Source organism: Epinephelus moara, chromosome 12 (assembly GCF_006386435.1).
Source record: "Epinephelus moara isolate mb chromosome 12, YSFRI_EMoa_1.0, whole genome shotgun sequence".
Classification (NCBI taxonomy): Eukaryota; Metazoa; Chordata; class Actinopteri; order Perciformes; family Serranidae; genus Epinephelus; species Epinephelus moara.
Window position 1 is genome coordinate 35,470,002 of NC_065517.1, and position 12,922 is coordinate 35,482,923.

Here is a 12,922-nt window from a genome sequence, read left to right on the forward strand (position 1 = left end):
GCCTGTGGTCGTCCGGTGGGAGGGGCTTAGGACAGAGAGGGGAGCTGCAGGAGGAGGTCGTATTTTCAAACTCTGCAGATTTCTGCCTCCCCCTGCTTTGAGTGAAGCATCAGTGCGGTGACAATGTGCCGCTCCTGGAGGCAATGTCCGAGTAAAATGCTTCAGTCAGGGTGTTTCGTCTCATCCTGTAACCCCCAGATTTAATTATGTGTAAATATCTGCAGTCGTCAAGTGTGTGGGAGTGATATGGAATATTCTGGTAATTAGTGCAGAGTGTTTTAAACGAGAGGATGGGTGATTCCTTCAGGCCTTTGTCTCGTCTCTGAGCTCTAAAATAAGTACATCATCCTCAGAAAGTGTGCGAGAACACAAGCATGGGAAAACACAGAACTGTGCATACTGACAGGATTGATTGTGTTGGTGACATCGAGGGCGACAACACAGTGACTGAACTAATTGAATAATTCATGTGATTAATTATCTCCAGATATTACAGCACGGCGATGTACAGGAATCTAATAAGAAGCAGGCGTCGACAGATGCTGCGTCTGTTCAAACACAATTTGAGCTGCGGCTGCGAGCCAAAACGCTCCGGAAAATAAAATGGGTAAAAAAAGATGACTAACACAACGTGGCCATTTATTTATTTTTGTCCTTTTATTCACATAACGGTAAGAGGAGAGTGGGATAAGCCAGACATGACATGCACAAAATATATCAAAACTCTCTGTGGGGAGGCGGACAACTCAGCTGCTGCCTCCGCTCTTTCACACAGCGATAGATAGAGAAGGGGTGAGCGTCGGGGTGAGGGTGAGAGAACACGACAGTTTGAAGGTTAGAGGTAAAGCCCCTCCGGTGTGCCCTCCTGCTTCTTGTACAGGACGTTCTCCTTGGACTTCTTGAAGTCTTCGTTGGTGACTTTCATGCGGCGCTCCCGTAACGCCATGAGGCCCGCCTCTGTGCAGATGGCCTGGAGGACACAGGGAGGAGGACAGGAGGTGAATATAAAGCGCCAGGCTCGAGTTCAGCTTTAATAAATGTTTCTGTACAACAAAAGACAGTCGTGGTATATTTGGAACAACAGTCCATGGGGCCACGATTGGCCCTTAGGCCAGACTCTGGACACGCCTGTCTCACGGAGAGCTTCTTCCAAGAAGGTCAAAGTAGGATGAATTGTACAGTTTTCTTTGAAAATGTTTCATTAAAAATAAATAAAAAATAAAAGTTTATATGTAACTTAAGTTGAAGTGGTTTTCTTATTTTGCCCAGTAGATGTGCACATTTAGAAAAGCATTTTATTATACGTCTGTATCCAGGGTTCCCACACATTTTCATGGAAAAAATTTCAAAGCTTTTCAATAACTTTTTAAGGACCCACAAAACAAAACAAAAAACTCTTGCCCCACTTGCCTGACATTTTCTAAAATGACGGATTCAAACTATTCAAACATGACGGGAGAAACGGAGTGCGGGACGAAAATTAAGAAACATATGCGATGGTAAACAAAACGTTTTCACACATCAACATAGCTACGTTCAGGGTTGCAATGGTATGAGATTGTCATGGAACGACAACCATCTCTGAAAATACTGCACTTTCACAGTCACAGTATTACAGAATTTATATCGTTATCAGTCAGAATGACCCCGAGAGGACTGAAAACAGAAGGGTTATTTTGGTTGAGCAAACATTTTATTACTATAAGTGAAAACTGAAACCATTTTGTTTACGGAAGTCGTCACGGTATACCTTGAAACCGGTACATTGCTGCAACCCTAGCTACATAATGTTGACAGCTACACAAAATAAATTTGTCGTTATGTTACATTACTTAGAAATACTACATACTTAGAAATGATGTCCTTGTGTTACTTTTTGCACTATAACCTACCTCTGTTAAATTGGCAATAATAAGAAGAACTCTGGTACTGTGAACATACATGTGAATGTCTTAATTCATATAGACTTTACATGATTATTTTATTCACCAGAGGTTTACTGCCTTTTTGCACATCATATTTTGGATTTATTTTGTGTTCAAATTGTTCATATGCTGCTTGTTCCACACAATTTATGATAATAAAAGTATTTGAAAATAGTAAAATGTTCTTCCTTCAATTTATATCTTTGTAACGAGTGTTTGAACTATATTTAAGCCATCAAAAGCAGGTATTTCAGGGGTTTTTTTAAATTGAAAAACATAAAAATTTACTTGGCCGATATGTCGGTTATTTTTTTATTCCATGATATCAGAATCGGCATCGGCCCCAAAAAATCCATATCGGTCGGGCCCTAATTTTTACTAACTAATTTTTCCAGGCATTGAAAATGTGATTTTATGTTATATGACTTTTCGAGTTTTCCATGACTGTGGGAACTCATCCGCCAGGCACGATAATATGTTAATGCCACTACAGGAGAGACTTTGTGTTTCCTGCAATTAGGTGGAAAAGATATGTGCAGATATCGGCATCAACAATCAGCCAAAATGAGTCGGAAAATGTCAGATATAAGCAAAAATACAATATTGTGCATCTCTAACTATTTTTAAAAAGCTGTAGGTGGTTTTTATTCAACCTCTTTTCCACTGTGACAACTTGTCACCTTTTTATTTGTATCTATTTAACACATATTTAACAAGGGAGACCTGGCCAAGACAGCTGCATACGCAAAGCTACAGCCAAACAATATAAAACAAAAAAGATATACAGTAATATATAGAAACCTACGCACCATGACAAGAACATACTGATTCATTCATCCTTGCACTTTTGAGGGCTTTAAAATCAGACCAATTCACATAGTTTCAAATCTTTTCAAAGGTTACTCCAAGTTGTTAGTGAGTAGTAAATTAATTCTAAGATATGTAATTTAAACTGACCACCGTTCAGACCACAGCACCAACACACACGATGCTGTTTGACAATCAGAAGATAGAGTTTGGGTGCAGCTCACACTTTGATTCTTATAAAGCTGACAGTAGCAGATATCAGAGAAGCTGGTTTATTCTCTTCTGCTCAATACCAGCTTTTCAAAATGACTGACATCATTTATGTGATCATGTTGAAGCTGTTAAAGAAATTCAAGTATCACACAGAATGCTCGACACCCACTCAGAGTGTAATCCTGTCAGCCGCCACGTGAGGGCAGCAGAGTTGAGTCAGTCAGAATTAAAGAGTTAAACGTTCAGTGAACTCTGGATATTTTTGAATGGAGCATGTGATACAGTTAAACAGCCGTTTGATCTCCACTAACTCAGAAAATGAGCCGTTCATCTTGTTTCCCTCTTCCTGCTGAGTCACAGTGTGAACCCACTCACTGCACGAACCTCCTGAACTCACGCCATCAATAATGTCTGGTCACAGAATGAGGCCGGAGCAAACTAAGAGCACACACACATCTCTGGTGTCAGGACGCACTTCGACTGGACACAACCTCTAACACCATGTTGCTTAATCTACTCTCATGTTAACACAGTGTACTCCTACAGATACTTTCTCATCTGAAGGAGTAAAGACAGAACTCATCATCATCATCTCGTGGTGCATTTAAGTTTTGGCTTTTACTTTTCGTCATGTTTTATTGGCCTTCAGATTATTTATAAGATCCTTTCTGATCTTAACCAAGTGGACGCTCAAAAGTCAAACTGGTGAGTAGATTTTGGATCCGGCTGCCTAACTCTCACCTTAATGTCTGCTCCCGATAGGTCGTCCTTAGCTAGGATGAGGTCATCAAGGGTGACATCATCTGCTACTGTCATGCGGCTGGTGTGGATCTGGAAGATCCTCCGTTTGGTCTTCTCGTCCGGCAGAGGAAACTCGATCTTACGGTCGATTCTCCCTGAAGAGGAGGAGGAGAGAAGAAAACGTCATGAACTGCAGCTGTAGAGAGGAGACACTACGGAGTTGGGCTTTTTTACACTGGTGAATTTTGACATTTTCACACAAGTGGAAAAAAACCCCTCCAAAATGCACATTAAAGCTATAGTGCGTAACTTCTACATGTCCGTAAATGTCCGTTTCACCCAAGCCACTACTAGAGGAGATGACACAATGCTGATTAAGCCGATCGGCTCCTCTAACATCTCGCGGTATTTTTCAATATATATCATTTTTAGTTTGCGCGTTGACCGGCGACATTCCCGCACTGGCACACAGGAAATGCTTCCTCACAACAAGAAGGGAGGGGGAGGAAGAGCGTAGAGTGTCATAGCAAGAGGTAAAGCGCAGGTAGAAAGAGAAAGCAACGTGGCGGAGAAGCGGCTGAGACACGGTTCAGAAGTGGATCCTACCACAGAGAAATAGCCTGGACTCTATTAGCAAAGAAGGAAAGTGACCGACGGAGAAGGCAAACAAGGATTTGTATTGGCGTCGCTTTTCCTCGGTGGAGAGCCCTGAAGGAAGAAATTGGGCTGAGGGCAGACACGGATGTTGCCTTGCTGCTGTTGGATAAGTAAGTGACTTGGCTTATAATTATATTATGAGTAGTAACGTACTCTGTGTACACGGTGTGTGGCGACTGGCGAGTGTTACTCTGTGTACGGTGTGTGGCGAATGTTACTCTGTGTACATGGAAGTGCCATCGGCTTATTAGTTGTAATAACGCATTATCCGCTGGGAGGCGACAGAAGTTACGCACTATAGCTTTAAAGTTTTTATTTTAGTTCAGATTTCTATTCTGGAAATTTACGTCAAAGCACATATTTGATTAGATAATGACTCATTTGCAATGCAACAATTACAAAAACGTGCCTCCAGCTGCTGAAAACACTTTCAGTGATCGATCAAGTAATCAACTGGGAAAGTTTTATGGTGATATCTTATTAGTTCTAAGTTTTACTGATTCACTTGTAGTGTCTCCATATTTAAAATTTAATTCAGGGACTAATGCCAGTAACTCTCACTCAAAACCAATCTGATTAATTAACACAGTGGTGTGCTGATTGATCAAACACTGATCACTATTGGTTAATTGTTAAATATTAATAATTTTACAAGGCAGTACGTGTAAATGATTCTGCCCACACTCAACTGAAACCCCCGAACTTTTACACTATAGTTCACAGGAAAACATGTTAAAGCAGATCTGATTAATTAAACTGTTTGGTGCCCAGAGTCTAAATAGTTTAATGAATAAATACTGAGGTCAGGCAAATGATTGATTTTTGAAATTAACAAGATTTTCAAACTAGAAAAAACATCAAGAGGAAAATCTAATTACTTCTCTGAGTCTTTCTGGAATAATAATGAGGAAGAATTCTGCACTGTCAAAGGGACAGTTCAGATCTTCTGAAGTAGGGTTTTATATATGAGGTACTTTTCCATAGTCAGTGTATTACCTACAGCACGCCCCCAGTTTGGAGAGTACAGACATTAAAGCAAAGCAATGTTCTAAAGTAGTGCTGCACGATTTGATAAAAATGTGTGATTACGATTTGAGTGGATAATATCGCGATTTGCGGTTGCGATTACAATATAATACATAAATGGTATCATGAGTCTTCTTGCTTGATTCAGTGTTTCCCCTACATTATATTAGGGGGGCACTGACCTGACCTGACATAGTTATTGTGATGGACAGTGTGTTAATGACCATCAACAGACTGAGCACAGTCAAACAGGCTGCTCACACAGCAGCACAGCACGGCACTGTACACACAGCGGAGTGAGCCTGTGTTGTGTTCAGGCGTAAATGACAGCACGTGAATAGGCCGTAACACAACACAGCAACGTGTCAAGTGGGCCGGAACCGAGCAAAATTGCTCAGTTTTTCATTTGTTATTATACAGTTTGTTATAGAGTCCATGATTTCCCCGTGACACAAGTGTGCTTGGATGTTGTTGTATGAGGCTCTGGTGTCTTTCAGTTGTCTCTGTCTTTAACGTTACACAGCTTGGCTTTCTCTCGCATGCATCCTTCCTACTTTTCTCTGTGCTGTCTCAAGTGCTGATATAAATTGATCGTGTTGCCGCGGGAACTTTTACACAGCACGTCTTTCTGTTCAACGTCACCGTACCTGAATCCAAAGTATCGGCATATAATAGACGTTTTTTTTCGCCACCAACTCAGCCTGTTCTTGGTCAGGATAGCTTGTGGGCGTAATGTCAACGAACTCCACACACTACAGGAGAGGTAGTCACGTTCACAGTCACACACGTTAACATTTATTTACATTAAATCGCAAATCGCAGCCTTTTATGCAGTTATGTAATCGCACAGCCTGACATCGCGATTGCGATTAGATTAATCGTGCAGCACTATTCTAAAGTGGACGGGGGAGCAGCAAAACATCTTTTAGCCACCTAAAAACAATATTTTCACTGCTTCACCGTACCAAACAGCAATTTCTGACAGGGAGCTGAAGCTGTTACATCACTCTCTTCAAAGCCAGACTCCACTGACAAAAACTGTCATTTAATATTGCTGAACACAGGAGCTGCTGGTCTGCTGCTGCCTCTATGAGTTAGTTTGTCTGTGTCATTGTGTGACTTTGGTGAATCCTAATGAACCCTTTAAAACACCAAAGTCACACAATTACACAAACTCACTAACTGATGGAGACAGCTGCAGAACAGCAGCTCCTGTGTTAAGTGAGCTAAAATTGCTGTTTCTGTCAATGGAGTCTGGCTTTGATGAGAGCACAGATGGAGAACTGAAGCTGATATTGGCTTTCACATGAGAAGGGGCCGTCTGACAAAGAGGTTAAGCGGTGAAAATACTCTTAATATAGTGTACACAAAATACATGTTGCTGTCCCCAAAGATGAAGAAAAGAAATTCAGTTCCAACATCAGAAAAATTATGTGATATAATGTCTCCGTCCTGCCATGACTCAGCAGAATACAACCACTGTCTATCAGACAAATGTAGGTGTCAGAATCCGATCCAAACAGACTCCTACTGACCAGGTCTGATGAGGGCTGGATCCAGGGTTTCTATCCGGTTGGTGGCCATGATAACTTTGACGTCTCCTCGCGAGTCGAAGCCGTCCAACTGATTGAGCAGCTCCAGCATGGTCCTCTGGATCTCCCTCTCACCGCCAGAGTTCGAGTCATACCTGCACAACACAGACAGGTCGTACACATTTATCTAAGGAATTTAAAGGATGCACAACACGGCCACATGACCTCAGACCCCCCTTTTCCATCCTGCAGTTCTCTTACAGCTGCTGACCCATTTAACTGAGTTGTTTTCAGAGTGCAGAAACATCTAGAAGCCAACTGATTCTCCAAGTCAACATCTAACCAGGCTCGTTCATTTACATCAGCCAACATATTACTTCACATTGTTGTTGCCGTTGCTGCCAACAAGGATGAAACACAGACAAATAAAGCTTTTGATTTTGTATTTCCTACACTGTCTGTTGCTTCTGGTCCTGTTACTGTCACCTTCTTTTAATAGAGGACAGGAAGAAAGCTGCAGCTGCTGCATTACATCAACCCCACCTGAGAAACAAACTTTCAAAAGTGTGATGTTCACACTGAATATAAAAACTTTGTCTACTGTACAGATTAATAATATTGAATAATTATTTTAGAATCTCCCAAACAGAAACACACTTTCAGTTCCATGACGATGAAGTTAGTAAACCTGTTAATGAGCTGTTAAGAGTTGAATAAAAATAAAAGTGTAAGAGTCAGTGATCACACTTACTTATCCAACACCTTGTCATCCACTCCTGACGCCCCACCCGAGAGACGTGATACATCGTCACTGTTCTGACGTCTCAGTCTCTCACAGTCTAAAATAGTTTAAAGCAGATGTTCTGTGTACCTCTTTGTGCCGATGGCGTCGATCTCGTCGATGAAGACAATGGAGGGCGCGTGCTCCTCTGCCACCCTGAAGAGCTCTCGCACCAGCTTGGGCCCGTCTCCCAGGTACTTCTGGATCAGCTCTGAGCCCACGACGCGCAGGAAGGTGGCTGATGTCTGATTGGCTACGGCCTTGGCGAGCAGCGTCTTACCTGGGACACACATGACATAACAAATGCTTATACTTTGCCATATATTCAAACATGTCTTTAGCATGAGATTACTCAGGGCATGTTCGCATCTTCAGTGTAAGTCCACTAAAGTGTTGTTTTTTTTAAATGGAGTCTGGTGGGTTTGGTGATGGTGATGGCGATGGCGATGGCGAATTTGAGCCTTTCCAGGTTGAACAAAAAGGATCTGATGCTGCTTTCACATTTAATCAGGCAGACACGGACAACACCTTCTGGACGGCTGAGAAACAGTCCGACAGAATTTCAGGCTGGTGAAACCAAACATGCATGACGATATGTTGTAATGGTGACGCTGTATTGATTACAAAGAATCAAATAAAATGTTCTCCCTGTGTCAGCGTGGGTTTCCTCCAGGTGCTCCAGCTTCCTCCCACAGTCCAAAGACATGCAGGTTAACTGGTGACTCTAAATTGTCCGTAGGTGTGAATGTGAGTGTGAATGGTTGTCTGTCTCTATGTATCAGCCCTGTGATAGTCTGGTGACCTGTCCAGGGTGTTTCACAGCTGTCAGCTGCAGCCGTCTCGCTCGGTACTGAACCATTTTTAATTGTTGTTATAGTTATTATCAATAGATTGAGTCTTCTACCATCCTGCAAGGAAAATATTTTATACATATCTGTTGGTCATTAGTGGTGAAATTACATTCTGGTGCATAATTACATTAATAATTACAGTTACTCTGATTCAGGGTGATTATTATTATCTTTTATATTCCTGAGAAACTCCTCCAAATGTCGGGCGTGCTTCGTTATTGTTTGTTTTGTAATGTCCTGCTGTTATCTTCTTTTCCACTTCACTTGTTGACATTTCCATCCTTCATATTAATTAACCTCCGGGACCCTTACTTTTTTTTCCTGACGGCCTGCTCCCCCCTGCAGCAAAGATAAAACCACCTGTTCCGGCGAGATTTGTGTTGGGTCCTGCGGGATCCCAACACAAAGCAGTTCTCTAGTATAGAGTCATCACATTCTCACATCTGACTGGGTCAATTAAGGGTTTATGCCAAACAAACCAGAGCTGGCTGACACAAGTTGCTGATTGTTGGAACAGTGCAAAGACAGATTTCATGAGTTTGCAATTTTGGGGCTGTTTCTGGTGAAACAAAAAGGATCTCACTCTTCAATAAAAAGGTCTATCACTGTAGGGATCCTTTCCATAATGTTGTCAGACACTTATATTAACAATCTGAACCTGTCACTGGCAAAAACAAACACTTTTAGCGGACGTAAATTGACGATGCTGACATGCCTGCTTCGCGGCTGCCGGCTGCAGCGCCCTCACTCAATATTGGACCGGTTTTAAAAACTGTTGTTCCCATCAGTCACTTGGACACAAAAAAATGTGAAAATATGGTCCAGGTTGAAAAATACCGAAGTCACCCTGTAAGAAGTTCCCATCATCTACTGGATTTTATTATTTGCTCACATCCATGTGGATGTTTTCAGTTATTGGTCGGGTAGAACAGCAACACCCAGACTGGATGTTTTGAGATATTAAAATTGATCTGTGATGTTTCCATTAAAGAAAAGGTTAAGAGCTTGTGAACAAAATGTCACTTTTAGTTACTTTTAGGAAACGACCTGCAGCCAATTGATTTTCAGATGCTTGGGCAGCGTCCCATGACATTTTCTTTCATATCTCACTTGTCTTATTTCATCTGGTGTGCACATTTGTTCTTGTCTAATGTTGTCAGTATACACGCTGCTGGAGGTCTCTTACTCGCATTCAAAGGTTTTTAGGAACCCAAAATATCGCACACTGTCCCAGGTGCACCTAAAAGGTCACGCACATCATAATGTTCTTTCAGATGTGCATACTGTTCACAAAGACAGTAAAAAAACATGACCTTTGACATTAATCAAAAAATTAAGATAAAAAAATTATTCCTCTTGTCTTCTGGCTAAAATTTTATTTTATTTTGCTACTCAACTTGTAACAGTGCTGACATGTGGTTCTTTATAAATACAGAGTGACTGTATTGAAATTCAGAGCCGAGCTGAAGCAAAGTGCGTTTCACTTAACCCTTATTTAATGATTAATGTTAATGAGTTAATGAGATCTCGTTCAGCGAAGAATAGATTTGATTGTAAATGTGTAAAAATGACTTTCAAATGTGGCAAAGACTGAGAGGTTCACAAAGCCAATCACAGTGCTCCATGCATAATTATACTGCTTCCACCAAACCACTGCGCTATGAAACACTTCTTTTATAAACTGAAGGTGTTTTATATTATTAGAAGTGTAGAGAGCGCTTTTTCCACAGCAGTACTTAACTTAAGGGTTCAGAAGGTTGGTCACCTACTCTCACCTTCCTGCAGTGGTGCCCTTTAAAAAAGGTCCCAAATGACCATGTGGAATTTACCTGTGATGTCAGTCTGGGGTAAACACACCTTTATCAGGGCTTGATGCTAACTTTTTTCCCAAGGAGCACATGTGCTCCTAAGTTGAAAAAGTAAGGAGCGCACAAAGAACTTTAGGGGCACAATGTAAATTGATCAAATAATGTGTTTTCCGTAATAAACGTGATGCAAATAGACATTTACAAGCAAAATTATTTAATGAATTTGTATACAAAATGTACAGAAAGGTAAAATCATCAAGTTTTGAAAAAGTATTGCAATTTAATTTTGTCTTTAATGTTATTATCTTATATATATTATCTTTGCAATATGATTATCTTATATAATGTTATTACTATCCTAAAACATTCTCCAGGTCCTCTGAAACTCTGCAGGACTTATTTCCACCCTGCCCAGCAGCGGTACCGTGGCGAACGGTCCCTAACTGCGGGGAGAACGGAGCAGGCTTCCCCGGAGGTCCGCCGCTTAACCCGGTCCGTCTCCTCCACACTTTGACTTATTTCCACGCTGCCGACAGTGGGACTTATATTCATTGTGCCGACAGTGGCTTGGAAAACTGCCCATAACCGTGTCACATGGGGAAGAGGGAAGAGGGAAGGCGGCTGGAGTTCCTCCAACATTTGCGGTTAGATTATCATATTTTTTTATTGACAAAAATATAGGCTGCTTCGGCTGATTTTTTTATGCGCACATGTGGCCCTAAATATTTTTTACAGTTCGCACACACCTATTTTTAGTCATAAATGAGAGTGAAACGCTCACACTGTTTATGGCTGGGTTTAATCCTTCTGTGATATAACTGGAAACTTAACATAGATGTACCTGCGTGTATACAGTATATACGACTTCTGTACCACATGTGTGAAACTGAATTATTTGTGTATCATGAAAAGTAACGAGGGTGTAGTAGAACATTTTCTGATTGAGTGTTTTAAAAGAGCTACTTATTCATAGTCAGTGTATTACCAACAATAAAGTCTCTTGGCACACCCCCAGTTTGGAGGAGCAGGCAGGAGTAATGCCACAGAAGCTAAGCGGTGTTCTGCTATGGACAGGGGCGGCAACAAAACATCGTATCTACCTAAAAACATTATCAGTTTCCTGCTGTGTTCAAACCGGTTGCAAATAAAACAATTTGCCCCAGTGAATAACGTGTTAAGTTAATCTAAGTAAAGACACGATTAGACATGAATCCCTGCAGAGCAGCTCAGTGGGCATGATGCAAATGACGCGACATACACAAATTAAGCAACACGAATAAAGCAAGTAGTGCACAACCACAGTGTACACAGCTCTGGTTTTCTTTTATGTGTGATATTCGACGTCATGGACCGGCCAGGTCAGTAAACAGTAAAGAGGAACACAGAGGCCAGCGAAAATGTTATGGTGGTTACTTATTTATTCGTATGTAACTCTTACTTTTTTAGTCTCTCTTTCAAATTTAATTTGAATTAATTTGGATCAATGTTTGTGCGCTGCTTGAACAAAGACGGTCAAAGACATATTTTGTGATGGCTTGTCATTGCATCTCACTGGTAAAGGAGCTAAAATTAACTTGTTCACCCAGGTGTTGTGTTCCAATCACTGCAGATCGGAGCTGGAAGTGATAAACACCCATGTCAACTGCAGAGTCATTTGAAACAGGTGTGAATGCCAATTAAAACCTTCACCACTGCATTAAAAAGTCAGATGTTAGCCAGTGTTAGTGGGTTTTTTGTGCAGTGGCAAAGGGGCTTTACATCGCTCTCTTCAAAGCCACCAGACTCCTTTGACAAAAATTATTATTTTAACTTGCTGAACACGAGAGCTGCTGGCTGACCGCTGCCTCAACCAGTTAGTTTGTGTTTACTGTGTTCCTTTGGAGTTTTACAGGGTTAGTTTGGATTCACCAAAGTCACACAACACAAGTTGCCACTGTTGGTAACATGTTTTATTAAAGCACTCACCTGTGCCAGGCGGTCCGTACAGGATGACACCTTTGGGAGGCTTTATACCCATCTCCTCATAATACTCTGGATGTGTGAGAGGCAGCTCCACTGACTCCTGTTAGGAACAACAGAAAACTGCTCCTTCAGACTCAGCGCTCAAGGACAACATGTTACATTCACGAGCAACTCAACCTTCAGTTTGCTTAAAGCGGTTGTTGAGCAAATGTATTAACAGGTGACAGTGTTCATACAGACATTACAAAATGAAATTCAAAGACCTTCAAGTACTTTTTCAAGCAATATTTTTAAATTTTGAATATGAGATATGAATGTCTCTTTAGCCAGTGATAGGTTACTTACTGTATTACACTTTTTAATAACCATAAAATCTGCAACAAAACATCTGAATGACATGAGAACTGCTGTGCTCATTCTATTATAATGGTGTGCGGCGGACTCCAGGGTTTTTTCAGACCTAATTGTATTGCGGAGTTTTGCACAGCGGCGACCGGATCTTTGCTCTCAAACCACAAAAAATGTGATGGCACAACAGTCTCCTTCAGTACATTATTCTATGCTTTCTTTTGATTTTCACATTGGCTAGTCATCCTGTTTAATTTGTCTTCTGATTAAA

The 12,922-nt window shown here is 41.2% G+C and overlaps 1 protein-coding gene across 1 annotated transcript in view; it reads right to left on the reverse strand.

The window, feature by feature from the left end:
* Positions 1-638: 638 nt before the first annotated feature.
* LOC126398582 (26S proteasome regulatory subunit 4) overlaps positions 639-12,922 on the reverse strand; it is a 17,341-nt gene continuing 5,057 nt past the window's right edge. Inside the window, exons 7-11 of the mRNA XM_050058040.1 lie at positions 12,307-12,403; positions 7,773-7,962; positions 6,905-7,056; positions 3,687-3,841; positions 639-970 (exon numbers count right to left, since the gene is read on the reverse strand). Coding sequence (XP_049913997.1) covers positions 836-970; positions 3,687-3,841; positions 6,905-7,056; positions 7,773-7,962; positions 12,307-12,403 — 729 coding nt within the window. The 3' untranslated portion in view covers positions 639-835. The remainder of the gene's footprint in view (positions 971-3,686; positions 3,842-6,904; positions 7,057-7,772; positions 7,963-12,306; positions 12,404-12,922) is intronic.